Source organism: Mus pahari, chromosome 2 (genome assembly GCF_900095145.1).
Source record: "Mus pahari chromosome 2, PAHARI_EIJ_v1.1, whole genome shotgun sequence".
NCBI classification, from domain to species: domain Eukaryota; kingdom Metazoa; phylum Chordata; class Mammalia; order Rodentia; family Muridae; genus Mus; species Mus pahari.
The window spans coordinates 54,581,912-54,608,857 of record NC_034591.1 but is presented as its reverse complement, the minus strand read 5'-3'; the positions used below and the strand labels follow the sequence as shown (position 1 = coordinate 54,608,857).

At 39.2% G+C, this 26,946-nt stretch overlaps 1 protein-coding gene across 2 annotated transcripts in view; it reads right to left on the bottom strand.

The window, feature by feature from the left end:
• Nup205 (nucleoporin 205) overlaps positions 1-26,946 on the bottom strand; it is a 66,759-nt gene that overhangs the window by 34,237 nt on the left and 5,576 nt on the right. For both annotated transcript variants that reach the window (XM_021188662.1, XM_029534892.1), the window contains exons 3-19: positions 25,792-25,963; positions 23,627-23,771; positions 23,142-23,301; positions 22,353-22,581; positions 20,332-20,496; positions 17,744-17,919; positions 15,563-15,679; positions 15,226-15,363; positions 13,419-13,569; positions 12,356-12,561; positions 10,919-11,101; positions 9,522-9,572; positions 7,781-7,990; positions 5,148-5,247; positions 4,297-4,434; positions 2,455-2,644; positions 788-908 (exon numbers count right to left, since the gene is read on the bottom strand). In XM_021188662.1, coding sequence (XP_021044321.1) covers positions 788-908; positions 2,455-2,644; positions 4,297-4,434; positions 5,148-5,247; positions 7,781-7,990; positions 9,522-9,572; positions 10,919-11,101; positions 12,356-12,561; positions 13,419-13,569; positions 15,226-15,363; positions 15,563-15,679; positions 17,744-17,919; positions 20,332-20,496; positions 22,353-22,581; positions 23,142-23,301; positions 23,627-23,771; positions 25,792-25,963 — 2,652 coding nt within the window. The remainder of the gene's footprint in view (positions 1-787; positions 909-2,454; positions 2,645-4,296; positions 4,435-5,147; positions 5,248-7,780; positions 7,991-9,521; positions 9,573-10,918; positions 11,102-12,355; positions 12,562-13,418; positions 13,570-15,225; positions 15,364-15,562; positions 15,680-17,743; positions 17,920-20,331; positions 20,497-22,352; positions 22,582-23,141; positions 23,302-23,626; positions 23,772-25,791; positions 25,964-26,946) is intronic.

The window sequence follows — 26,946 nt, the reverse complement described above, 5'->3', positions numbered from 1 at the left end:
AATCGTAGGTTCTAAACCAGTCTAGATCTCATAGCCAGACCCATTCTCAAATAGAAAAGCCAGAATGCAGAAGCCACATCTGTATCTTACAGTGGCTCTCAGTCTTGATGGTGCCCTTCATTCCAAGGGCGATTAAGTTCAGATACTCTTACAGACACTAGGTGTTTGCAGAAGAAATATAAAGCCAGTTATACAGCTGTGTTATCCACCGAGAAGAACACAGCAGCTATAGAGCAGAATCCACCCATGGGATCAGAGAGGAGAGATCTCTTAAGCGGAGCTTGAACCAGCCGAGGCAACACAACACCATTTCAAATGAGAAAAAGAGAAACAAAACTATTAGGAACAGAAGAAAAAGGAGCATTTGAGCTGGTATTGAACATGATTCCATAGTGCCTCCATAAGTGGAGGCAGGAAGATCACTGGAGCACTGTGGTCTTGGGAAAAAAAGAAAGACCCATAAATACACTCTATAATACCCAACGTAACACTTATGGATCACCAGAAAACTACAAAAGTAATTAGCTCAGCAAACAGGTGTTGTGGCTACAAACCCAATCACTTCAAATGCTTAAAGCCATTTTGTAAACTACACAGTAACATACTGGGGTGTAAACATTATACAGTGCGCACTACAGAGGGTACTACACTGTGAAAAGTATTAACTTGCATGGCAGGTTTCTCACCTATCCCTTATAAGTGCACTTACTTTTAGAGAACCACAAACAAACATACAATTCACCCAGACACTATGATTGACAGAGAGCACCATCAACAGTATCATTACCTGGTCATGTGTGAAATCGCCAACCATTTTGATCTGAATGTTGGAATTACAAGAAATACAGCAGAGGATCTTCGCACTTTCAAATGCCAATTCAGGATTAGTGTTCCCATGATACAGATACCTTCAGAAGAAAACATTAAAGAGCAATGTATTCAAATCTGGCTTCTCACTATTCTTAATAAAGAAAATGTAGTAGCTCGAGAGATGGCTTGTGGCTAAGTGCATTTGCTATTCTAGCAGAGAACCCTGGGTTTGGCCCTAAGCACCTACATCTACTTACAACTATGTCAAACTCCAGCTCTGAAGGATCCAACCTCATCTCTCACCTGCAGGCTCAGCTATACATGCAATGCACATAAAGACAAGCAGGCAGAAACAAATACACATAAAAGTTAAAAATAAAATAATTCTTAAAAGGAAAAAAAAAAAAAGAAAGAAAACTCTAAGCCAAAGGTTCACCTACCCATACAACACTTTGGACAAGTGAGAGAAAAGTGTCTTCCTTCTAGCTACAAAGAATTTGTCAAAGGCTTAATCATGCCCTTCCAAAATATCTACACAAGGACTATTTAGAAGAAGTCTTTGCATATGTAGCAAACCAAGTACTGATAAGGTAACTAAGAAGGACTGGGCTGGCTAATTTCATGTCAACTGGACACAAACTCATTTTGGAAGAGAAAACCTCAATAGAGAAGATGTCCTCACCAGACTGGCCATGAGCAAGACAGTGGTATACTTTCTTGATTAATGGTTCATGTGGGAGGGCTCAGCTCTCTATGGGCAATGCCACCTCCAGGCTGGTGGTCCTGGGTGCTGTAAGAAGCTGAGCAAGTCATGAGGAACAGGCCAGTAACACCCTCCATGGCCTCAGATTCAGTTCCTGCCTCCAGTTCCTCCCTGACCTCCACCAGTGACGGAGCGTGATCTAAAAGCTATAAGATGAAACACTTTCCTCCGTAAGCTTTGCTTTTGGTCACATTGTTTTATCATAGCAATTTAACAAAACTGAGACAAGGGTGCAACAAGACTGTGTCCTCACAAAGGATGTGGGCAGAAGCACCTTCACAGACCACCATATGAAGCGAAGGTGAATGATAAGCCAAGGTTTCAACAAGCTATGAAATACCAAACACATGCAAATGTGCATGTGTGTATCCAAACCCAAACAAACACACACACACACACACACACACACACACACACACAGAGGAATGGAGGGGGCTCTATATCCTCACTGTCCAAACACTCAAGTTTCCTTACAGGAAGATAAACACTATTCATTTCAGACATAGAAACTTTTAAGACACAGAATGAGCTAGGAAGAGAAAAAAAGAAAAGACACAGTATGAGCTCAGGGTAATTACAATCAAAGGAATAGAATTAGGTAATATTAATTTAGGCCAAAACCAGCCTGGACATGTTGGTGTACATCTTGACTCCCCGCACTCAGGAGGCAGAGGCAGGCAAATCTGAGATCAAGGCCAGCCTGGTCTACAGAGCAAGTCCCAGGCTGGCAAGGACTACACAGAGAAACCATGTCTCAAAAAAACAAAACAAAGTAGGCCAAAACCTATGATCTGTCATGTATTTAATATGCAACAAAGAGAGAGAGAAATAAAAGCTAGAGTGGCTTCCGTGACCCTTTTGCTGTGTCTCAGGTCACTCACCTGGCGATGTTAACCACGTTGTCTGCCTTCTTAGTTCTCGGATTAATTCCCTGCAAGAGCTGTTCCAGCGGCGAGACGATGAGAGCCAGCTGACTCTCTCTCAGAAGGTCCATGAAAAGGTTCTCCTTTTGCAGAGTGAGGTTGAGCAGTGCGAGGCAATGCTGAACTGCTTTTTCCAGGTGTTTCTTTCCTGTAACCCCAATGAAATTACAGTCTAAATGTACTTAAGAGAAAAAACTAAAAGGTAAGCTTTAGTCTCAAAGTCTTTTGTTTTCATAAACTTCCAATAGCACCTTCAAATAGCTTCCACCCATATAAAACCAGTGATGTCCATGACCCAGGCTATTCAGTATTAACTTCTCTTTTTATCTTTTCCCTGATTCTTTAGGGCAATGGTTCTCAACCTTCCTAATGCTGTGGCCCTTTGACACAGTTCCTCATGCTGTGGTGACCCCCAACCATAAAATTATTTTCATTGCTACATCACAACTGTAGTTTTGCTACTCTATGAATCATAATGTAAATATCTCATCTGCAGGATATCTGATATTTGATGCAATGGCTCTCAGAGTGGGATGATTTGTCCCCAGAGAACATTCCCACCTAAAACACTCTTATTTGTCCTAATAAGAAGTTGCTGGAGAGATGTCTCAGTGGTTAAGAACACTGACTGCTCTTCTGGAGGTCCTTAGTTCAAATCCCAGCAACCACAGGGTGGCTCATAACTACCTGCAATGAGATCTGATGCCTCTTCTGGAGTGTCTGAAGATGGCTACAATGTACTTACATATGATAAATAAATAAATAAATCTTAAAAAAAAAAAAAAAAAAAGGATGCAACTGCCAATCGAGGAGACAGAAGCCTACAGCATACAGTACAGCACCCACAACAAAGAACTATCAGCTAAATTATCAACAGTGCTGAGAATGAGAAACCAACTCCACATAAGACATAATCATTGTGAAAATAAAGGCACTTGTAAGCTGAAGAGATGGCTCAGTGGTTAAGAGCACTCGAGGCTCTTGAAGAGAATATGAGATCTGTTCTCAGCACCCAAATCTGTTCTCAGGCACCAGGCATGCGCAAGGTACATATACATACACGTAGGCAAGACATTCACACTCATAAAATAAAAATAATCCTTAAAAAAAAAGGTTTTTAAAAATAAAGAAAGCAAAAAATATAATAAAAACCACCTCTAATCTCAACCTTTCAAATTTAAGATGCTGGCCTAATTATTTTTACCATTTCATATCTGTGAATTATATAGTTACAATCCTATATTTAGAATCTGACTTTTCTATTTTAGATCACTGCCACATTAAAGGCAATACAACACAACACAGCAGTATGAAACATGAGCTCTGGGGCCTAACTGCCTAGGATCAAATCCCAGCTCTCAGTGTAACCTGTTTGTACATCTTTTTAGTAAATGGAAATAAGATCTGCCACTGAAAGTTTCTGTGCAAATAAAGAGTTTAAATAGAGTTAAACACACACCATGCTTTTAAGAGCCAACTGCATAGAAAGCAGGGAACAAACAGTAACAGCAATGGTAACAAGCAACATTTACTGACCACTGCGAGCCAGATTCTATAGTATGTGTTTCTGTAAGTGTCATGAGATTTCAGATTCAGAGGTAAGCATGTTAGAGACAGTCAGAGCCAACAACCCTCTGTCCTGAGTTCAGTCTGTGTACTCATACAGACTCACTGAAAATGCCACTGTTAAAGACTCTTACAGTACCAAAGAACATCAGAGATCATCTCCAATAGATTCTCCATTTACAAATTATGAAGGTGTCAACACTTTTGAAGGCAGAGAGACTTTTAGGCACATACCAGGGAAAGGAGCATAGGTATCAAGCTGCTTAACTCCTTCTTCCAGTAAACTAAGGGCAAGTTCCAACATCGGTGACTCATTCAGAAGGTGATACATCAGGCTAAAGCCAGGTGGCTTATAGGCTATGATTTCTTCTCCTAAACAGTACACAATCCAAGAGATAATCAGTCAGTATTGGCTTAAAACTATTTGCTTATGTATTGTGTGTGTGTGTGTGTGTGCGCGCGCGCGTGCGTGTGCGTGTGTGTTCAGAGGACAACTTGAAGAGTTAGTTCTCTTCCATGGTAGATCCTAGGGACTAAACAAAGGTGTCAGGCTTAGTGCAGATGTCATTGACTATAAAGACTCAATTAGAAGCCATCTTACTGGTCCCTCAATTTGAATTTTTGTTACAACCTTTGTTTTTGTGAAATAATGACACTGTAACTTAAATAGCATTAACACAGGTGAAGGCACACTTCAAGTCACAGACAGAGACACAAACTATAAAGAGTAGCAATTTACCCGGGTGTGGTGGCGCATGCCTTTAATCCCAGCACTCAGGAGGCAGAGACAGGCGGATTTCTGAGTTCGAGGCCAGCCTGGTCTACAGAGTGAGTTCCAGGACAGCCAGGGCTATACAGAGAAACCCTGTCTCGAAAAACCAAAAAAAAGAGTAGCAATTTTACACAGGGAAGATTGATGTGTATGTGGGAGCCAGAACCCAAAAATCCTATTTTCTCTCTTGAACAGAACATGATTAAAACAATAAAGCAAAGATTAAATTCTAATTTAACCCATAAATCTTAACATATATATATAAATATCACTAAATCATAAATACTTTGAAAAAATGATAGAATTAAATTACCTTGTAGCTCCACAAACTGATCTACAAAATCTTCAAGCTGAGGCTCATAATCTCTCAACAGCTTATAAAATACTTCCAAGACAACCTCAGCGACTTCCCACTAGAGGAAAAACATATATTTCAGTATAATGAACAATAATGAACAGTCCGAGGTGGGAACTTGTCAAACTTTTCACTCCTTTCATCACTTGCTCTCCAGAAAACAAATCAAGTCCCTTGTCTACTTTATTAATTTATGCAACACAATCTTAATTCACCTTGTTTCATTTTACCAAAGGTAACAGATTTGTTTTAAGAACTATCTCTAGGGCCAAAGTTTGAGCTCATTTACAAGGCTTAGGTATTTAGCACCTGTATGTTCACTTTATAATTATACAATACCAGAGTTCTCTAAAGGTCAAATATTTCACAATTTCTCTAAGAAACTCATGTGATGTTCAACACAGTGAACGAATATCCCTCAGATCACATAACTCAGCAGCAAACATGCTCAGACCAGAGCTCTCTGCCCAACAACCAGTCAAAATGCCCCAAATGACCCTACGAACATTTCATTGTTAAGGATGGATTGAAAATACATGGAAGGACACCTATGTCCAACTTTGCTTTAAAATCCATTGCACATGGTATTTTATTATGTAGCTTACTTACTTTTGTGGTACTGGAGACTGAGTCTGGGCTGTACATGCATGGCCACTGCTCAGCCATAACACAGCTGCAGTATCACTATGGAGGTCTGCAATACTGGGCTTTACGCTGTAGACAGTTACTTTTGTAATGATCATTAAACTGGACAATTTTATTAAGGCTGAGTTTTGGAACGGGACTATTTGGACTTTGATATATATATGAATTATATATTTGTATATTTAGATTATTTATAAAAGGACTGTGGCCTGTTTGGACTTTTTTAAAAAGGCATTATCTGATAATAGACTTAAATACTGTTAAATCTACTACCTCTAACACTCTAATAAGTAGTATTTACTTCAACACAAAGCAATGCTTTCATGAGAATCCATTGTTTTAAGATATAGATTGCTAGGTTAAGCTAAAGAAAGCGTCAATTAAAAAACATTCTAAAACCTGACAAAAACTTTTCAGGGACAATAAAACAGGTGGCAGTAGAGAAAGCAGCATCGTTTGCTGGGCAGCTTCATACGAGTGGCAATTATCTAGAAAGTACGTGGCTGATCAGTACATTCTGGCCATAACGGTCATGAAACGTGTCAGAATATTTTGTTGAAAGGATTCTAACCATCAAGCATGCACTGCTCATCTGGAATGACAGTTAATGAAGCATAGTTGCGACCGTGTGAAAATACAATGAGTCAGCTATGCCAGGTACAGATCTAAGGGATGGGGGTCTATGCAGCAACCTAAAAGCTAATTTTTTTTAAAGTAAAACTTCATAATTACTTAAATCTTCATGATACTACATAACAAAGAATATAAAATAATGTAAAAGTTTTGGGGGAGAGGGTATTTTTACTTATTTATTTATTTATTATTTGGTTTTTCATGACACGGTTTCTCTGTGTAGCCACGGCCTCAAACTCACAAAAATCCACCTTTCTTGGCCTCCTGAGTGCTATGATTAAAGGCATGCATCATCATTGCCCAGCCTAATGATGAACGGTAGTCTTTCTAATGTTATTTAAATGTTAAAAAAGAAAAAAAAAGAATAGAAATTATTATTTTTCTTTTGGTAACAGGGCTAAGGGTGATATAATTTCTTTTGCTCTGAACTGTCCAATATTAGCATGAACCAATTTCTTTTTATAATCATTAACATAACAAAACATCCAACAGGCTAAAAAAATCCAGCAAACTAATAAAGCAGAAATGTTCCTATAAAATATATCCAAGAACATTCTGTGAGATAATAAACAGTACTATAAACTAAAGGTGAACTACATAAGAACCTGGAAGGGTCTCTTACATAGCTTAGTGGTTATGAGCTTGGATCTGAAGACAGAGTCCTATGTTCAAATCCTGGTCCTGGAACTTAGGCAAGTTCCTTAACTTTGCTAAGCCTCCATCTGTAAAATTGGAACATTAATAGTACCCGCCTCGAGGTAATACTATAATTACATAAAATGATATATACATTAAGCTCCATGGTATCTAGGAGCAGAGCCAAGATGTCCACAGAATGTGCCAAGAATTGCCGACAGCACTCACCCATGGCAGCTAAGTCGACCAACTTCTAACATAGCTTCCCTGTGGGTGAATAATCCACCGCCTAGAACTGCTAACAGACCTAGCAAATCAGCTTGAATTGATGCAATTCCGAGTCTAAAGCATACAATTGTTCCCAACAAAGGTAGAAAGGCTTTAGCTCAATTTTAGTAAAACTGCTCAATTAGACATGGTGAGATCTTGTCTCAAGAGTGTTCAGTTAATGACTGTGAGCTCCCATCAGAAAGTCCCTGTCAGAGATGTATGTCTTGATTTTAATGTCCAAATTTGTCTGTAAGACACATAAAATAATCCAAGAAAGAATAACAGAATCAGGACTATGAATTTTATTAACTTCCCAAAGCCAAAGTGACTTTATAGCCCCCTTACTCCTTGGATGAAAGAAGTGACAGTAAACTCATAGGAGAGAAATGGTTTACTCTGAACATAACCTTTTCAGCGGCTCTCCGGTAAGCTCTTGTACGGAATCGGAGAAAAACAGAATCTCTCAGGAACTGCAAGTAAGGGTCAAAGCCAGGGGGCCGCAGGCCAGCACCCAGATTAGAAGGGAATGAGCTCTCCACCAGGGTACTGATCAACTGGCAAAAGGCCCTAGTCAGGGGGTACTCTTCACACCGGGACTCTATTTCATTGAGTTCAACCTTCAAACAGAAGAATAAAGACAATTAACAATACCAAACTAACCATGAGATAGACAGAGGTAAAGCATGTTGCCAGTACTAACTCATCAACAATGACATATCACCACATGAAACAGTACCAAATAGTACATTTCCTACTTAGCAGAAAAGACACTCACGTGTATCCATCTAAATCAATGACAAGAATTTTAAATTTTCACGTATTATCTCAACCTTAAGATAAAAAAGATTTTTACATGCATTCTTTAAAAAGGGCATGGAACACCAACTGGTTATACATACAAGTGACATTATATAGACTGAGCAGGTTGTATCTAGGAATATATATGTATACATACACACATACTTATATACACACATATATGCATATAACATCAATTAATGAAAGGAGGACATGAATTTCAAAACAGCAAAGTGGCATACATGGAGGGTTGGGAGGGAGGAAAAGAAACAGAGAAATGATGTAATTATAATCTCAAAAGTAAAAGAAAAAGGGGAGGGGGGGACAGTGACAGGGGTCAATGGATAAGGGTGCTTGCTGCTAAGTCTGAAGATGTGAATTTGATACCCAGAAGCTACATCTCAAGAGTGAACAAACAACTAAAAATTTTCCTCTGACCTCCACTGACATGTCATGGCATGTGCCACCTTCCTGCAAAGCAAATAAATACGTAAGTGTAACAAATTAAAAAGGAGAACAGAAATAATTTTTCACACTGGGGGTAGTGGCTTTTGCTTGGTATCCCAGTACATAGGAATCTGAGGCAGAAGGGCTACCAAGAGTCCAAGGTCAGCCAGAGCTACAAAGCAAGATATCACCTTAATAAAACATTGACTTAACTAACCTAATTAAAACAATTCCAATCAAGACTTTCAATTCAGATGACTGTCATGTGACATCCTCTTTCAACTGTAAACATATTTTAGCTTCTTTCATTGATTGCTTTGCTCAAAATTAACAGTATGGCTGAGTGGATAAAGATGCTTGCTTTCAAGCCTAACAACCCTGAGTGTGATCCCCACAATCTCACAATATGAAAAGAAGAGAACTGACTCCCGAAGGCCCGAAGGCCTCCACACACATACTATGGTACATGTGTGCCTGGGTACACACATGACCATACAGTAAGTAAACATATAAAATAATGATAAAAGGGCTGGTGAGATGGCTCAGCGGGTAAGAACATCTGACTGTTCTTCTAAAGGTGCAGAGTTCAAATCCCAGCAACCACATAGTGGCTCACAACCATCCGTAATGAGATCTGACGCCCTCTTCTGGGGTGTCTGAGGACAGCTACAGTGTAGTTACATATAATAAATAAATAAATCTTTAAAAAAAAAAGAAAGAAAAAATAATGATAAAAACAGTTCTATCTCTATTTTAGCACTAGTAAGAAAACCCTCCAAAAGCAAATACATTAAATTTAAAAATTACAGAAACTTAGTAGGCTACAAATAACTTTTCACAATCTTATTTTGGCATTACTGTATGAATGAATGTAGTGTTGAATCTAAAAAGGGGAAACCTTACCTCAATACCAATAGCCTGCCTCTGGCTTGGAACCCTGACCGTCTGCAGTATCTGGAAGAAAGAAGAAATACATATCATGAGCATCCTTGTCCATCAGGAGCAATAATGGACATCTAACAGTTATACATCTCAACCACCCACTATCACAAGTGATCACCAAGGAGTCCCTGGTCGACTTTTATTAGCAGTTCTGGCAGATAGAATTTTTGGGTTTATAATATACAGGAAACTCATAAATCGTAAGAGCACACAATTTACTTTTCTCTGAAAACCCTGAATCCAGTCCCATTACAAAGCAGTAAGTACATAGGACATGCTCAGTCCTGGTTTCCTATGGGTCAGGAGGGAAGCAGCAGCCTCATAGTAACAGCATTGATAACGTTGGTCATTCTCATCTTCAGAATACACATTTGGAAACTGGAAAGTGGTTGTTTGTATAAATAATGAACAAGAATCACAGCCTCTGTTAATATTGCATTATCTCTGAGACAAATGACATTCCACTTAAATATCTCCCTGGAGGCACTGCTATAAAAAAGTGGTTCTCAATCTGTAGGTCATGACCCCTTTAAGGGTCCAACGACCCCTTCACGGGAGTCACATATCAAATATTTACTTACAATTCATAACAATTATAAAGTAGCAACAAAAATAAATGTTATGGTTGAGGGTCATTAGTACATGAGGAACTTCACTAAAGGGTAGCAGCATTAGGAAAATTGAGAGCCGCTGCTATAAAACATATTCTTTCCACTTTATCACAAAGAGAATAATAATACTTAATGGAAAAATTTCAACAGAGCTGACTTTCAGAAAAAAGCATTCAGTGAGCTGTCAAATTCCATGCATCCCTTAAATTCTCCTTCTATGATGGCATAAATGGATGCAAGTCAAAAAAGTTACTACTGTCAATCCACTTCCACTTATGCCCAAAGCTTAGGAGCCATGTATGTCCACCAGTGAAAAGCCATCCAGCTGCTTATCAAACAGGCCCTTTAATGGTCAAGCCATTAAAGCCAGAAAGCTATAGAATACATCGCCCTCCTAGTTTCAGGCAGGAAGGGCATGGAAAAAAGGAACAGTACAGAAAACACAAGTATCTATTTCCTGCATTTAATGAGTACAGTATGTCTGAAGTGAAGGTTTCCAGTCGGCCACACAGAAGTATCTCACTAATCTTAAGAATTAAGATCTTTAGAGTTACTTGAAGAACCTATCTTTGGTAACCTCGTTGTTGTGAAGCGAGCCAAGAAAACAACCTAAATGCAATGCTAGGCTCCCACACCGTACCATCCGACACAGGAAGCCCTGGAATACTGTAAATTTCCACCAGGAGCTCTTGTTTCTATGGCATTACCATACTCTAAAGTATACAATGAGAAAGTTCATGGCACCACCTGTGTGTATTCCAACGACTGCCAAAGTGAGGCAGCAATTTCAGGAGACTTTCCAAAAGCTGCAAGTGTCTTCAGTAGCTCAGCCTTGAGAACTGGGGGAACACTGCACTGCAGGAGCCCCAGAATCACCACAACAGGCGTCCACTGGGGGTGTTCACAGAGGGCCAAGCGAGCATTCTCACTCTGAGATTGGAACACAAAACAACAAGATAGCTATTTCATTTGTTTACCTATGATTTTCTGTTTTATTTTCTGAAAAATGGCTCTTGCTATGCTGCCCATACTGGCCTCCAACCCCATTAAATCAAGCTGTCCTGACAGATGTGAATAGGGGCACCCACTACCAAGTCACAGCTACGAAAAGCGATCAGCAACCCACTATACACTATATACAATTAGTATATACCACAACAAAGAAGAATCTGTCTTTTAGCTGGTATATCACTAGTTTGGTCATGGGAAGAAGGGAAGTTAAATTCTTTCACAAACCCTGGAACAGAAATACTACAAACAGATAAATGGCCTACTAGAGTGACAAAAATCAAAGCCACTGTTAAGTCCTTTCTAGAACAACATAGTACTATTACACTAAAATATATCTAATTCATGAATGAGTCAACAAATAATGTTTTAAGGGGTTGGAGAGATAGCTCAGCAGTTAAGAGCACTGACTGCTCTTCCAGAAGTCATGAGTTCAATTCTCAGCAACCACATGATGGCTCACAACCATCTGTAATGAGATCTGATGCCCTCTTCTGGTGTGTCTGAAGACAGCAACAGTGTATTCACACATATATTTTTTTTTAATAAAATCTTTAAAACGTATTTAAAAAATAACTATAGAAATATTTTATCAAGGATTACATTATTTTATTTCAATAAGACATTATAGTTAAGTTTGGTATTTTTACAGCATAACAACATCAAACATAATTAGAACAATCCTAGAAAACACATTTCTACATTTCAGACAAATGTCAACCTGAGCAGTTCATTTCATTCTAGGATCAACCTGGAATTCTATGCTATGAAAAGTATATGAAGACAGGACTAATTTGGTAGAAGGAGCTGATTCAGTAACTTTCTTTTCAATGAAAACTACTCTTTCTGTACACATACAGCTGACACGTGTGTATGCCTCAGCACCTCTGTCAGTTACTTTTTAGAAGGATGCACACACAACTGAGCCTTCCTTTCTTCTCCTCTACTTTTACACATGTTCTAACTATAATTTTCAAATTAAGACTCTATAATGACCAGAACTAGCATCAATTATACCCTCTATAGTCTAAAAAACAAGAGCATAAGTACATAAGTACAAATGCATGTGCTAAGTATATCATTCATAAACATTAATCACTAAAAGAAAATGCTTGGCCATTTAGGATGTCACCGTGCTACAACATAAAGCAGCTCCCCCTATGGATGGCTACCTACCCAAGTAATGATCGTAGATGTCAGCTGGAGAAAAGCGATCAGCCCATCTTGCTCCTTCTGGGTGATGCCACGGGAAGGAAGGTGACGGTACTGGACACTGTCTGCACTTGGCAGGTCCTTCCGGAGATGCTCATGGTAGAGCAATAAGGAGTGAAAGAAATGCTCCCAGGAAACAGGACTGCCACCTGCTCCCTGAATGTTTTCAACTGAAAAGAAAAGCAACACAGTTTTCTTTCAAACACTGCCTACTTAGGGCTCAAAGGTAGAATCCTGCCTACCACCTGAGAGGCTCTAGGACTATCGACAGCTGTGTTGACAAAAGGTCTGGTTGTTCGCTTGGAGTCTAAGGGTAATTCCATTGATACTGTTTGTTGTCTTTGTCTTAGCAGACAGTCAAACTGAGCAGTGTTGTTTTGTCTAGGTCATGACTCCTCCAACCTGTCACCATGGGTATATTAAAACTTAGCTTCTTTAAACCTCATTTTCTTCACATATAAAAGCAAAAATAAAAATATGTAGCCAAAACAGCAGATATTCCCTTTCTTTTCCCTTCTGGCAGTGTATCTGACTTAACCAACCCTGAGTCTGAAGATTAGTAATGAGAAAACAAGTGTTTATGAGGATAAATGACAGAAATCAGCTAGCCATGCATGATGGCGTCTACTTGCAACTCGAGTCCTCAGAGGAAGAAGTAGGAGGATAAGGACTGGACTATAGGGTGAGTTCTAGAACACATTAAGCTATGGAGTGAGCATCATCCCACAGAGAGCAAAGCACAACAAAACCAAACTGCCATTGCAGAGAACCTGGTATACCTGGTCCTATGTGCCATATGTGCTCTTGAAAAATGATGCTTTAGACTTGTTACACTCAACCACATTTAACAAAGTGGCCAAATCCCCCAACCTCTGAGACCAAAGTCAAAGCATTCCCATACATAAAGTCACCAGTGTAACTCCTTCCCTCAGGTATTATAAACACAATTTGTACTTATGGTAGAATCTACTCAGCAGTACACTGTACACAATGTGCAAAACAAACTTAACATGCAGACTGCCCTTACCATGACTACTACCGTTGACTTTGAGCAGGCTAAAACAGTAGTGGGCACACTGAGGCCCATTGGCCAAGCCCTGGAGCATTTTCAAATAAGGAATATAAATAGTTGGAGGCAACAGGTCACCCATTTGTCTAACAAACTTTGACAAGACAACCTGAAATTAAGAAAAAGAAGTTATAGAAAACAACTTTAATGCATCATGGATTTGTATATGTGAAAGCTACAACAAACTCAGTACTATGATACAATTCACTGCCATAATAAAAGTAAGTTATTTTATTTATGAAAAACTGTTATTAGTGATTTACAGCAATTATAGAGTATCTTTGTAAATATTCAGCACAAGTTTATAATCTCCGCCTTAAGTGTCACATGTAAGACTACTCTTAAAGACTTATTTTTATTTTAGTACACATGTATGTCTGTGTCTGCATGTGTGTACAAGTGCCTAGAGGACAGAAGAGTCACAAGATCTCTGAAATCTGCAGTTGTAAGCCATCTGCTGGGAACTGAACTGTCCTCTCGAAGAACAGCAAGTATTCTTAACTGCTGAGCCATCACTCCAACCCCCAACTACCTATACTTTTTAACTATATAAAACTAAAAACTAAGTATGTTTACAGACTTCTGGAAATTATTGTGACCTGTTCTTAGGTATGAAATGGTTTTACAACACTGTAGGAGAAATAACCTTATTTCTAAGAAAAATACTTAAGAAGGGTAAAACATTTTGCTGCACATTGCTTACTTTAAAACATCCCTAAAGATTAAAGTGTAGTTATAGAACTATATCAGCTTGCAATGTGAAAAATCAGGGCACTAGAAGTCCATTATAATCATTCTATCTTCCGTATGAACCTTTGAAAAAGCTTTAATATGGGCTGGAGGGATGGCTCAGAGGTTAAGAGCACTGACTATTCTTCCAGAAGTCCTGAGTTCAATTCCCAGCAACCACATGGTGGCTCACAACCATCTGTAATGGGATCCGATGCCCTCTTTTGGTATATCTAACAGCTGCAGTGTACTCATATACATAAAATAAATAAATCTTAAAAAAAAAAAAAAAAAAAAGCTCAGAGATCGCCTGTCTCTGTCTCCTGGGTGGCGGGACTGAAGGCAGATGCCATACCTCCTACCTACCTTATCTTAAAAAAATAAAGAAGAAAAAGAAAAAAAGAAAGAGAAAAGCTTTAATATACCTTTCTCTAATACATTTTTCTACATAGGGAAAAAGCCAAAATAGTAACTGTAAGAAATAGAGTAAAAATAAAATGGAGGTACTGACTGTGGACTCCAGAGGAGAATGAATTTACAGCCTGCAAGCTTCTGAAACTGAAACCCCAGAATGATGAACACTGACAAGACAATCCTTTCTATTTAGTTCTATACATTATATTACAGAGAATACAGGACAGAAAAAGGGCACTTGTCTACACATATGGAGATTCCCAGACACCATGTCATCAATTACGGCCTCTAAGTCTTCTTTAGTGCTGAAACCTCATCTTCCCCAACTTGGTCAGCGTCATGTATACTGGTTATTGTCACACCTACAGAGGATGACTATAGCAAAAATAAAATCTCAAGAAAGAATGAGAGCACAAGCGTTTCTGCTTCTAACAATTTGTCACGTCTAGTATGTAATAAAGGACTGACTATATAAAATTCAAAATGGTCTGAACTAAAATGATAGATTCAAATTTTCCTTAATAAAAGAAAGAAAAAGTAATAATTTCTAAATAATTTAGTGTCTGTGTTTAAAATTCAATGACTAAATCAGAGAACAAAAATAAAAAGCTAAAAGCCTCACCTGGCGCTGAGGAGGTCGCTGATGAGCTACTCCCAGGTAAGAGCCCATGACCGTGGGAGTCTGCAGAGGCTCTGAGGGACACCAGTACTCTAGAGCAAGCTCCAAATGAAATGGGTTTTTTTTATACAGTTCACCAATCTGCAGAGAATAAGCAAAAACTATAGAGAAATGTTTATAGCAAGAACATTACAGAAATAAAAAAGCACATTAGTATTGAATTCTTGTGCTAAAATTTTCCAAGGCTCAAGAAAAATGGAACAGAGAAGAGATTAAAAACAAACAAACAAACAAAACTACAACAACAAAAAAGAAAACCCTTTCCAACAGAATGACTTACCAGGAGCATTAAGTGTTCCAGGTCCCTTCTAAGTGAGATGGGGGGTTCATTACCCATCTGTATACTCATGTGAATCATTCGAGCATCTTCGTCTGCCCGATTCTTCAGCTGCTTCACCTATTATATGTATTAAACAAGGCTTAGTGTAATTTTCTTATGCACTGGTTAATAACAAAATCAAGCAATTAAGTAACTAAAAGTAACTCTATAAGAAACTCACTTAAATACCTTTACATTTTTAGCAACATGAAAAATACACTAGAAATTTCACTGAAATATTATGATTATAGTATCTTAAGGATCAGAGAGATCCAGCAAGATGGTTCAATAGGTAAAGATGCTTGTGCCACAAGATGGTGGAAAGAACCAAGTCCTACAGGCTGTTCTGATTTCCACTGAATCCTGCCCAGAATGACATGCTCATGTCTGTACACATACACACACAACAAAGAAAGGGAGGGAGGGAGGGAGGGAGGGAGGGAGGGAGGGAAGGAACTTTCTACTTATGGAAGAGGAGATCATTCAGCTTCTCAACAGAGGCATTACTAACATTTGGGGCAGGCCATCTCTACTTCTGGATTATCCTAATACTAATATATGAAACTACACATCCTTGGAACTACTAAGACCATATTAGAGTGATGTAACAAGCAAAACTCACTGTCCAGCAAGCAGTGAATGACATTATACCTAAGCTGAGGATCCCTGTCTTCTAACATTTGTGTGAACTAAATGCTAATGAAAGAAGAAATTACTTTGTTCTGAGGGAAAAAAAAAAAACTGGAAGTTTCAATACTCCTTTCTCAATATTCAACAAAAAAAGTATAGAAAGTTGGTAAAGAGATGGAAAGACTTGAACGATAGAATCAAACAATTCCAGTGAATTACTGATGGAACAATCCACAGAACAGTAAGAGAATACATGTTCCTTTCCATTTTCACAGATTACTTACCAAAACAGATCACAGTGGGTACTTTAAAGCAAACCTCAACATTAAAGCAACCTGGTAAAGTATGTTCTCTGACTACCAAGAAACTAGTAAAAGACAAGTAACTAGGAAGTCTTCTCCACATTTGTAAATCAAACACTTATATATATGCCAGTGACCAAAGTCATCTCAAGGAAAATGCCAAAATGTATTAAACTAAAAAAAAAAAAATGAAAAGACGTGGCATTAAAATACTTAAGCGTACATAAAAAGCTTTAACAATCTAGAAAACCAAAATGAAAGACCTGGGGTGTAGCTCTGTGAGAAAGAGCTTATACGATTGTAAGCTGTCTCACCCCTTGCACTACCAAAAAAGTCTGGGGAGGGTTATACAAGATGGCTCAGTGGTAAAGGTGTTTGCTGCAAAGCTTGATGACCTGAGTTGGAGCCCCAGAGCCATACGAGGAGAGAAAACAACCCACCCGTTTTTCTCTGACTTCTACTTGAAAGGACCCACACAAGACATTAGTGTCAATAAAATAAAAAAGGAAATAAAATAGACATGGAAGACACAGACATAAGAATCAAGAATATTAACAACATATCTGCAGCACTAGAGTACAAGGAAATTGACAGTAATCACCTACCTATAGAGACATTTTCATTAACCCACTGCTTTCTAGAAAAGCATTCACAGGGTCCAATGTTTCTTCTGAAAAAAATCCTTCCAGTTAAAAAGGTTTCTATTATTTCACCTTACCATCTAGACTGTACTTGTAATGCATATGCTGACTTTATTAGTTGCCAAACATCGAGCTAGGTAAAACAATGTTTTAGGGGGCTGGAGAGAAGGCTCAGCAGTTAAGAGCACCGACTACACTTCCAGAGGTCCTGAGTTCAAATCCTAGCAACTACAAGGTGGCTCACAACCATTTGCAAAGAGATGTGATGCCCTCTTCTGGTGTCTCTGAAGAGAGCAATGGTGTTCTCATACATAAAACAAATAAATCAATCTTAAAACCCTGTTTTAACTATTTTACAAAGCTCTTCCTACAGTTTTTTTGGGTTGTTTTTTTTTGTTGTTTTTTTTTGTTTTTCGAGACAGGGTGTCTCTGTGTAGCCTTGGCTGTCCTGGAACTCACTCTGTAGTCCAGGCTGGCCTTGAACTCAGAAATCCACCTGCCTCTGCCTCCCAAGTGCTGGGATTAAAGGCGCCACCACCGCCCGGCTCTTACTACACTTTTATACTTACTTTCATTGGCATAAATGCAAGGAAGTCTGTAATAAGATTGTGGATTCTGCGAATGTAAAACTCTTCCTGATAGAAGTTTTCAGCCAGCACGACAGACTCGCTGAGGAACAAGAAGACATTATCAGCAATGGCCAGCTCTGCAATTGCTTCATCTGCTTCTGTGAACTCAGCCAGGGCTACAAAGATTCAGAACACAGAAATGCAAAATGAGAAAAGCCTTTAACTCAGGTTGTATCTCATGACAGAATGTTAGTGAAGCATATTTCAGACATTTTTCCAGCCTCCTAACAGGTGCTACACACAAAATGAAATTATATATAATTGTAATTGATTCACAAACTCCAAAGAACTACTAAAAGAGTAGATTTGAAATACAAATGTAGCTGAGTATGGTGATGTATGCCTTTAGTCCCAGCACTCAGGAAGCAGAGTGCTGAGTTTGAGGCCAGCCTGGTCTTTGTAGCAAGCTACAGGCCAGCCAGGACTACATAGTGGACCTTGTCTCAAACAAAGCAAAACAAAAAACAAAACAACTGGAAGAACACTGGCTCTTCCCATGAGTGAAGATATATGCTAATATGCTAATCAATATAATGTTAACACTGGTATAGCCAGAGAGCTCTTACACAAACATAGCATGCAAAAACAATATAGGAGTTTTAATTCCAGACATTTCCAAAAAGGTTTTCTTGTTGTTGTTTTGATTTTGTTTGGGTTGGTTGTATTGAGGCAGGGTCTCAACTGTGTAGCCCTGGCTAGCCTGGAATTCACTTTATAGATTAGGTTGGTCTTTAACTCAAGAGATCCTCCTGCCTCTGTCTGCCAAATACTAGGAGTAAAGGTGTGACCCACCCTGCCCCCACCTTCTAGAGAGGTTTACTTGAGGAAAGACTCACCTTGAATACGATTGTTTCATACCATAGCCTAAGGCCCTAGGCTGAATTTAAAGAAGAAAAGAGCACAAACTAGAGGAACACCACATTATCTTCCTGCTTCCTGACTGCAGCAGATTCATGCCATCACTTCTTATACTCCTTCTGAGCTCTATCTGCCATGACAAACCCCCATAAGCCATGGGAACCAAAATTAACTCTTCTTCCCTTGAACCTCATCTTACCAAAACCCACAGAAGTGAAAAGTCTTTGTATTTCAAATTACAATGAAAGTACAACTTGTAAAGCAAACCACTCTAAGCATAATTTCATGAATCTAGACAGCAGAATAGGTTGCCCTGTATAAAACAGGATTAAATAAACAGCCCTATTGTCTTAGTTAGGGTTTCATTGCTGTGGTCAGACCCCATGACCATGGACAACATTTCATTGGGGCTGGCTTACAGATTCAGAGATTCAGTCCATTATCAAAGGCAGAGAGCATGGCAGCATCCAGGCATGATGCTAGAGGAGCTGAAAATTCTACCTCTTGTTCTGAAGGCAGCTAATACTGGCTCCCACTTGGTTAGGAGGATGGTCTCATTGTCCACCCCCACAGTGACCCACTTCCTCCAACATGGACACATCTACTCCAATAAGGCCACACCTTCTAATAATGCCACATCCTAGGCCAAGTATATTCAAACCATCACACCTCTCTATGCTTGATTGTTCCAAACATCTCCTTCCCAACACACTGAGTTTAAAAAACTAGATCTTCATTTTGATACAATGTGAAAAAGTTTGTACAAAAATGTAAAATGGTGGCACACATTTAATAATCCCAGCACTTCAGAGGTAAAGCCAGAAGGATGAGAAGCTCAAGGGCACCCTTAGCTACATAGTTTGGGGCCAGCCTGGGATACATGAGACCCTGTTTAAAAAAGAAAGAACAAGAACAGTAGCTCGGTGGCAGAGCCCTCCTCCCCTGGCACATATTTAGAAGGTTCTAAGGTCAATCATCAGCACCACAGAAATGAAAAAGAATAGGTATGACTCTGTCGGCGTCTCACACTTCTGAACTCCTACACTGAAGGTTAAAGAACTCTGTCACTAGATCCACAAAAGGGAAGTAACCTCCTTTCTGAGACAGCAAATAAGGTGCATCTCAGTACTACTTTACAAAGTTATGAGGGGTTTGCTATTGTTGTTTTTGAGACAGTCTCTCTATGCGACCCTGGCTGCCTGGAACTCTATGCAGACTAGGATGGCCCCAAACTATAGAGATCCGCCTAGACCCTGAGTGCTGGAATGAAAAATGCTAACACAAGCCACTAACACTGACAAAATTTTAATCAAACAACTTGTATTTTCACATGCTCATATTTACACTTTCTGATTTAAAATCTGATATTTGAAAACAAATGCATTTGGAGCTGGAGAGATGGCTCAGTGGTTAAGAGCCCTGGATGTTGTTCCTCAAAAAAAAAAACAAACCCAGGCTCCATTCCCAGCATCCACATGATACCTAGAAACCATTCCTAACTCCAGGGAATTCTTGGATCTCAGGTAACGTTAGACACACATGTGGAATACAGACATAGATGCAGGTAAAACATTCACACATAAAATGAGTCACCTAAAACCTTTTAAAGGAAGAAAATCAATGCATTGCTAGGTACAGTGGCAGAGCCACTTCAGCCTTCCTTACTTTACCTGTTACATCCGGTAGCTGGGATATCCCCCTCAGCGCCAGGGCCCAGGCAAGCCTAACAGTGGCCTGCAGTCCAGGAAGCCTCCAAGGCTGAGAGTCCTGGAGACGAGAATGAATTGTCGAAACATACTGTCTCTCTGTCAACAGTGGAAGGTGGTGAATCATATCTGAAAACACAAAATTACATCACTTTCTCACATCTGTCACACATGGATATCGAAAAGTCATAAACACTTAGCATTTTCAAAAGGAATAATGACTAACATCATTATTTGATATAACAAAATATCTGTATTGCTGTTAAAGTATTATATGCGTAAAAACTAAAAAACGACAACCCTAAATTTCAGTTAACAACTTCCAATAAGTTTCATAGACAGCAGAAATTAGAAAAAGAAGCGCTCACTGTTTTTTCTATATAGGAATTCTAAAATATAAATAAATGTTCTCTAAAGATAAAATGAATCATCTACTCATACACAAAAAAGCTATGTCAAAAAGGAAATAAAGAATCTGTGTTTTCACAAGTTTTAAAAATGTGACTAAGGAACAAAACAGGTAGCTGCAGTGAAGTCAGGCACGTGCGCTCATGAACACATTGCTTTCTACCGTGTCAAACCATCATTTCAAATCTCAAAAGAAACTAACTGTACAGGAACAAAGCTGACCATGGTGGTGCACGCCTTAATCCCAGCACTGCACTCGGGGAGCAGAGGTGGGCTAACTTCCAGGCCAGCCTGATCAACATAGTAAGTTCTATGATAGCTAGGGCTATCAGAGAACCTCTCTCTCAAAAAAACAAAACAAAAAACAAAGACAGAAACCAGCAAGGCTAATTTGCTGTCATTGCTATTAGAAAGCAAATTTAGGGCCTCAGGTATGGTAAGCAATTCCTCCATTACAGAGTTTGACCTCAGTCTTAAATGACATTGCACGTTTAAAATGTTTCAAACTTGCCTGAACTGCACAGTCAGAAACAAAGCAGAAAAGATGTGTTTTAGAAATAAAAATACTGTCCTTCTTGAATGTTCCCTCACAATTTAAAATTTTATCTTTGAAAATAAATGTATTGGTGGGGGTTGGTGAGATGGCTCAGTGGGTAAGAGCACCCAACTGCTCTTCCAAAGGTCCGGAGTTCAAATCCCAGCAACCACATGAAATAAATCTTTTTAAAAAAAAAAAAATGTATTGGTGGTTGTGTTAGCACAGGTGGGGTATGTTACCATATGCCTATAATCCCAGCACCCAGAAGACTAGAACAGGAAGATAAGAGTTTGAGGCTAGACCAGCAAAATGGCTCAGTGGGCAGCAGTGCCTGCTGCCAGCCCTGGCAACCTAAGCTTCCCTCCTGAAGTCACAGAGTTGAAGGAAACAACTGATCCTCAAAGTTGTCTTCTGACACACGCGTACACAGACACATAAATGTAACTAAAAAAATTAGTTTGAGGCTAACCTAGACCACACATGAGATTCTAAGAATAAAAAAGCATTAAAAAATATAAATGCTGGAGCTAGAGAGATGGTTCAGTGGTTAGAGCACTGACTGCTCTTCCAGAGGTCCCGAGTTCAATTCCCAGAAACTACATGGTAGCTCACAACCATCTGTAATCGGATCCAATGCCTTCTTCTGGTGTGTCAGTGACAGTGTACTCATTCATATAAAATAATCATATATATGTATGTATGTACGTGTGTGTATATGTGTGTATGTACACACACACACACATATGTGTGTATATGTGTGTGTATGTACACATACACACACACACACACACACACACATATGTGTGTGTGTATGTATAAACATGTAGGGGTTAGAGAGATGGTTCAGCAGTTAAGAGCACTAGCTGCTCTTCCAGAAGACCAGGGTTCAATTCCCAGCATTTACATGGCAGCTCTCATCTATCTACAAATCAGTTCCAGGGGGTCTGACACCCTCACACACACATACACACAGGCAAAACACAAATGTGCATAAAATAAAAATAATTTTTTAAAAAAGATAAAATGTAAAATACAATACCATCTCGTTCCTCTGTGCTTTGTTCTATAAAGCTGGTATCAAAACAGTACAGAAGAGCCATAAGGAGAGCCAGATTCACTGAATCTAGGGAGCCATTGGCCTCAACTGTCACTCTTTCCAAATGTCCAATAAGTAGGAGGGTGTCATCTTTGGCTAATGGTGACTGGCAAGCCCAGGCAAAAAGACTTTCAGCCAGAGACTGCCTGCACTCCTTGATGAGATCAGAAACCTACAAGTAACAACACGATTGAGACATAAGCTATAGCAAGGTCTGGCATTACAAAACACAGTGTCTTCCATAAAGGCTAACAAAATTAACTGATCTGAGTCCACACATGCTCCTAAAGTTGCTGGAATTCTGAACAAATTCTAGAGGTTTAGTCCTTGAGAAACCATGCTGACCAACTGCTTGAACAGCTCATTTCAGAAAAAACTAGACAAGGCATAAACAGAGGCACAGCAACTGCAACAAATGCAGGCAAATTCTATGAGCAGAGCAATCTACACATTTGAAATGCAGTATTTCCACAGGGGTGATTCCTCATGCTCTTAATCCCAGAAGCAGTGGCTCTCGGAGTTGGAGGCTAGCCTAGTCTACATAGCAAGTTCTGGATCAATCAACTACTACATAGTAAGACCCTGCCTCAAAAAAAAAAAAAAAAAAAAAAAAAAAGTAACAATGACGATAAAACAGTATTTTCATCTGCCTAAGTGAAATGAATATTCTGTAACCAATTCTGTTCCACATCTGTCAAAGACACCCATGAGGTCATCTTATAGAACCCTTGCCTCTTTGCGGTGTTTCTCACTGCCCAAACCTCTCTCTCTCTGTAGTTTCTCAAACTCATTATTCACATCAATCTGTGACACCAAAGTAAGGACTTTGTAAGTCAATCCTTGTTCCATCAGCTCATCTGTAAAGCGTGTTGTCATGGAAACCAGCTCTGGACTGCAAGGAAAAGAAACAAAGAAAGCTATAATGAATAAAGATACTGTTTTGACAACAGTCTATTATTACAAACAACCAGGAAGAATTATAGTCTTGTTCTTTTTACCCTTTCTAAATCACTGGAGTTAAATAAATCTGTGATTTTTCACTTGTAAATAAGTCAGGTTTAAACTAAGGTATTACTCTGGAAAGAGTAGACCAGAATATTATTGACCTAAGCTTACAGTTTACTGAAAAGGTATACACTAAGGAAAAACTGTTATTTCCAAAACTTAAATTCAAGTAATTTCACTTTAACCCTGTAAGTCCCCAAAGGCAAACAGACCTGAGTTCTAATGTCCATGTCTTTCCTCGTCTAGACTGTATCAGGGTTCGGAGAGAATTTGCAATGCACCGCTTTCCATCCCAGTATAAAAGGACAGCTACCAATCCTCTGGTGAGGCCAGGGAAATGTGGTTGCTGATGCTCTCCTAGAAAAGGAATTGACCATTTAGTAATAAAGCTCAAATGTGTTTGAAATGTATGCCAAAATGTATTCAAATAAGCAGGTCTCAACGTTTAGGGGGCCCTTAGGATTTCTACTCCCTGCATCATTCCCGGCATAGCAGACTCAAAGGCCCATCAACCATATGCCAGGATATCAGTAAGAACAAGAAGCACAGTCACAAGGTGGTGGCACACGCCTTTAATCCCAGCACTCAGGAGGCAGTGACAGGTGGATCTCTGAGTTCAAAGCCAGCTTAATCTACAGAGTGATTCCAGGGCAGGACAGGGCAGGGCTAAACAGAGAAACCCTGTCTCAAACAAACAAACAAACAAAAAGAATAAGAAATTCATCACTTTCCCAACTCACTTCTTCTCTGATTTCCTATGTTGGGCCCACTCTCTCTCCACTCATGTGAACCCTTGCAAATGTCTGCAAGTTTCCTCCTTTCAGGATCACGCTCATCTACTCTGCACTGCCTCCTGTCAAAACCACTCCCACATCTTTCTTAAATCATCAGGCTGTGTTCCTTTACAGCAGCCTTCCCATAGTATCTAGAGCATGGTAAATACAGAGGCCATATAGTTAAAGTTCTGGGCTGGGAACAGCTCAGTGATACAGTGCTTGCCTAGCAAACACCAGGCCCTAGTTCTATCTCCAGCTCTGCCAGAATAAAAAAAAAAAAATTCTTAATTAAATTTAAATCAAGTATGTCCAGTTAGCATCCCCTCACATAAGAGAAAACTACCTTCCTTATCTTCAATAACTAATTTTCTTTGGTCAAAAAGGATTTTGGTAGTTACATGGTACATTTAAAGAAACTAAACAACCATTCAACTAAGATGTATGTATCTTCTTCACATGGCTCCTTTGTCATCATTAATGAACTGCTTCTTTTATGGAAATACTGATCTCTATGTAGCAGCCACAAATTGACTCCTAGGTCATCTGGGGTTACACATGCTTGTTTCAATCCTCCAGTAATACTGCTGGGATGCGTCCCTCCACTCTCCCTTATTCTCCATGCCCAGTCACAGCAGTCTTTTTCCTTTAAGCATGCATTTACTCAGACCTAAAGAGCATGCTCCTTGTGCCTCTACCAGCCTTCACCAAGGAGTCTGGGGAGCTGGCATCTAAGCATGATTCAGGACTACATCAAATGTCCTCACTTCAGAAAGGCTTGACTAAGCCCACTAATCAGAACTACCTTAATCAGCCCTAATATGCAGGCTATTTTCTTCCTGGTTTTAATTATTTTAAAATTATCTTATTTTTTACCTAGTCATTCATCACCAAATAACCCACTCCAAAAAAATAAATAAAAAAAAAAACAACCCAGTAAACCTTGCCTTCCCCGCACTGCACGACAGCACTTGCCCTGAGCAATGCATTCTAGGGATACAACTTCATCACTGCTAGTAAATTGCTACATCAAGGCCCACCTTAAGGCAATTCATCAACAACATTAAGCTTGCCCTTTAATACAAGAAAATGTAAATATTTTGAATTGTACTGTCAAATAAATGACATCTTTAAAAACAATCTGTTAAGGGGCTAGACAGATGGCTCAGTAATTAAGAGCACTTCCCAGCACCCACAAAGTGGCTCACATTCACCTGTAACTCCAGTTCCAGAGTATTCAATACCCTCCCATAGCTACTAAATGAGTATAGTGCACATACATATACTCAGGCACACACATATGCATAAAATAAACATTTTAAACCCATTTATTACCCAAACAATAAAAAGTCCAAGTTAGGGGGCTACAGAGATGGCTCAGTGTTTAAGAGCACTGATTGTTCTTCCAGAGGTCCTGAGTTCAATTCCCAGCTCACAACCATCTGTAATGGGATATGATGCCCTCTTCTGGTGTGTCTGAGGACAGCAATGCGTACTCATACGTGAAATAAATAAATCTTTAAAAGAAAACCAAAGTCCAAAATAGGGGTTCATAGCTTCAAGATTCTGACACATACCATGCTTTCAGCTAAATGTCAACTTACCAGCAAGGAGAAGCTCAACAGCTGACAATTCCCCAATATCAAAAAGGTCACTGATGATAAATGCTTCTTTAATGAGCTGCTCAGGAAGAAGTCTGGTTCCTTGTTGCCCCTGGATAGCAACACCCTCCGAACTGGCTTTCTGAATTTTCTCATGCTGTTGAACATTTTTGGGCTAGAATGATAAAATTATAATCAAGTAATGAAAATAGTGCTCCTAGCAGAAGTCAGTTCATGGCAATGCAGCCTTGTTTGCCAAGGCAGCGCATGCCTTTAATCCTGTATTTGGAGGCCAGGCAAGTAGAGTCATGGCCAGCCTGCATGCAAACAAAAACAATGAAGCCTGGTAACATGACAAACTAAAGAGTTTCTTATCTAGTTATAGAGAACTAGGGGATATGAGGCAACACTTGGCACCACCTTCAACTTTTCCAGTACTACCTTCTCAAAACTATCTGCTAAACTCCATAAAACCCAGGGAAAATATAAACAAATACTATTCTGTTTTCCACATATCTAAGTGACTGTTTCAGTTACATACCAATAATTCAAATGGACATATGAACTATATTAAGTAACAAGCAATAGTATTACTTTGTAGAGTGAATCATAAATTAGTAACATATGATTTTATGTTCTACAAAACTCTTTTTATATGTGTGGTGGTAGGGATGTAACCCACAAATGGACACACACTAGGCAAGTGCTCTAGTACTAAGCCACCTCATTAGGCCCCTTAAAGCCTCCTTGATTCAACTATTTAACACAGGGAAATCTCTGGTAGATAACAAACTGTCAAAGTTTAGACCCTGAAGAATTCCCTGGATCATTTAGTCCAACTCCTCTATAATACAGAAATGGTACCAAGGTGCATTAGGTAACTTGTCTGAGATCATACAACCTTCTCGGGGAGAGCTAAGACAGGAGTTTCAGCTAAGCTGGTTCCCAGCTCCAATCCAGAGCTCCTTCTACTAAAAAAAAAAAAAATCACAAGAAAGAACAGATCCACATCTTGGCTACTCAGGTTCGTAGGATCAAGGCCAGCCTGAGCAAGTTGGAAAGACTGTTTCAAAAATAAAAAAAACTTTAAAAATAAAGTACAGAGCCGGGCATGGTGACACACGCCTTTAATCCCAGCACTTGGGAGGCAGAGGCAGG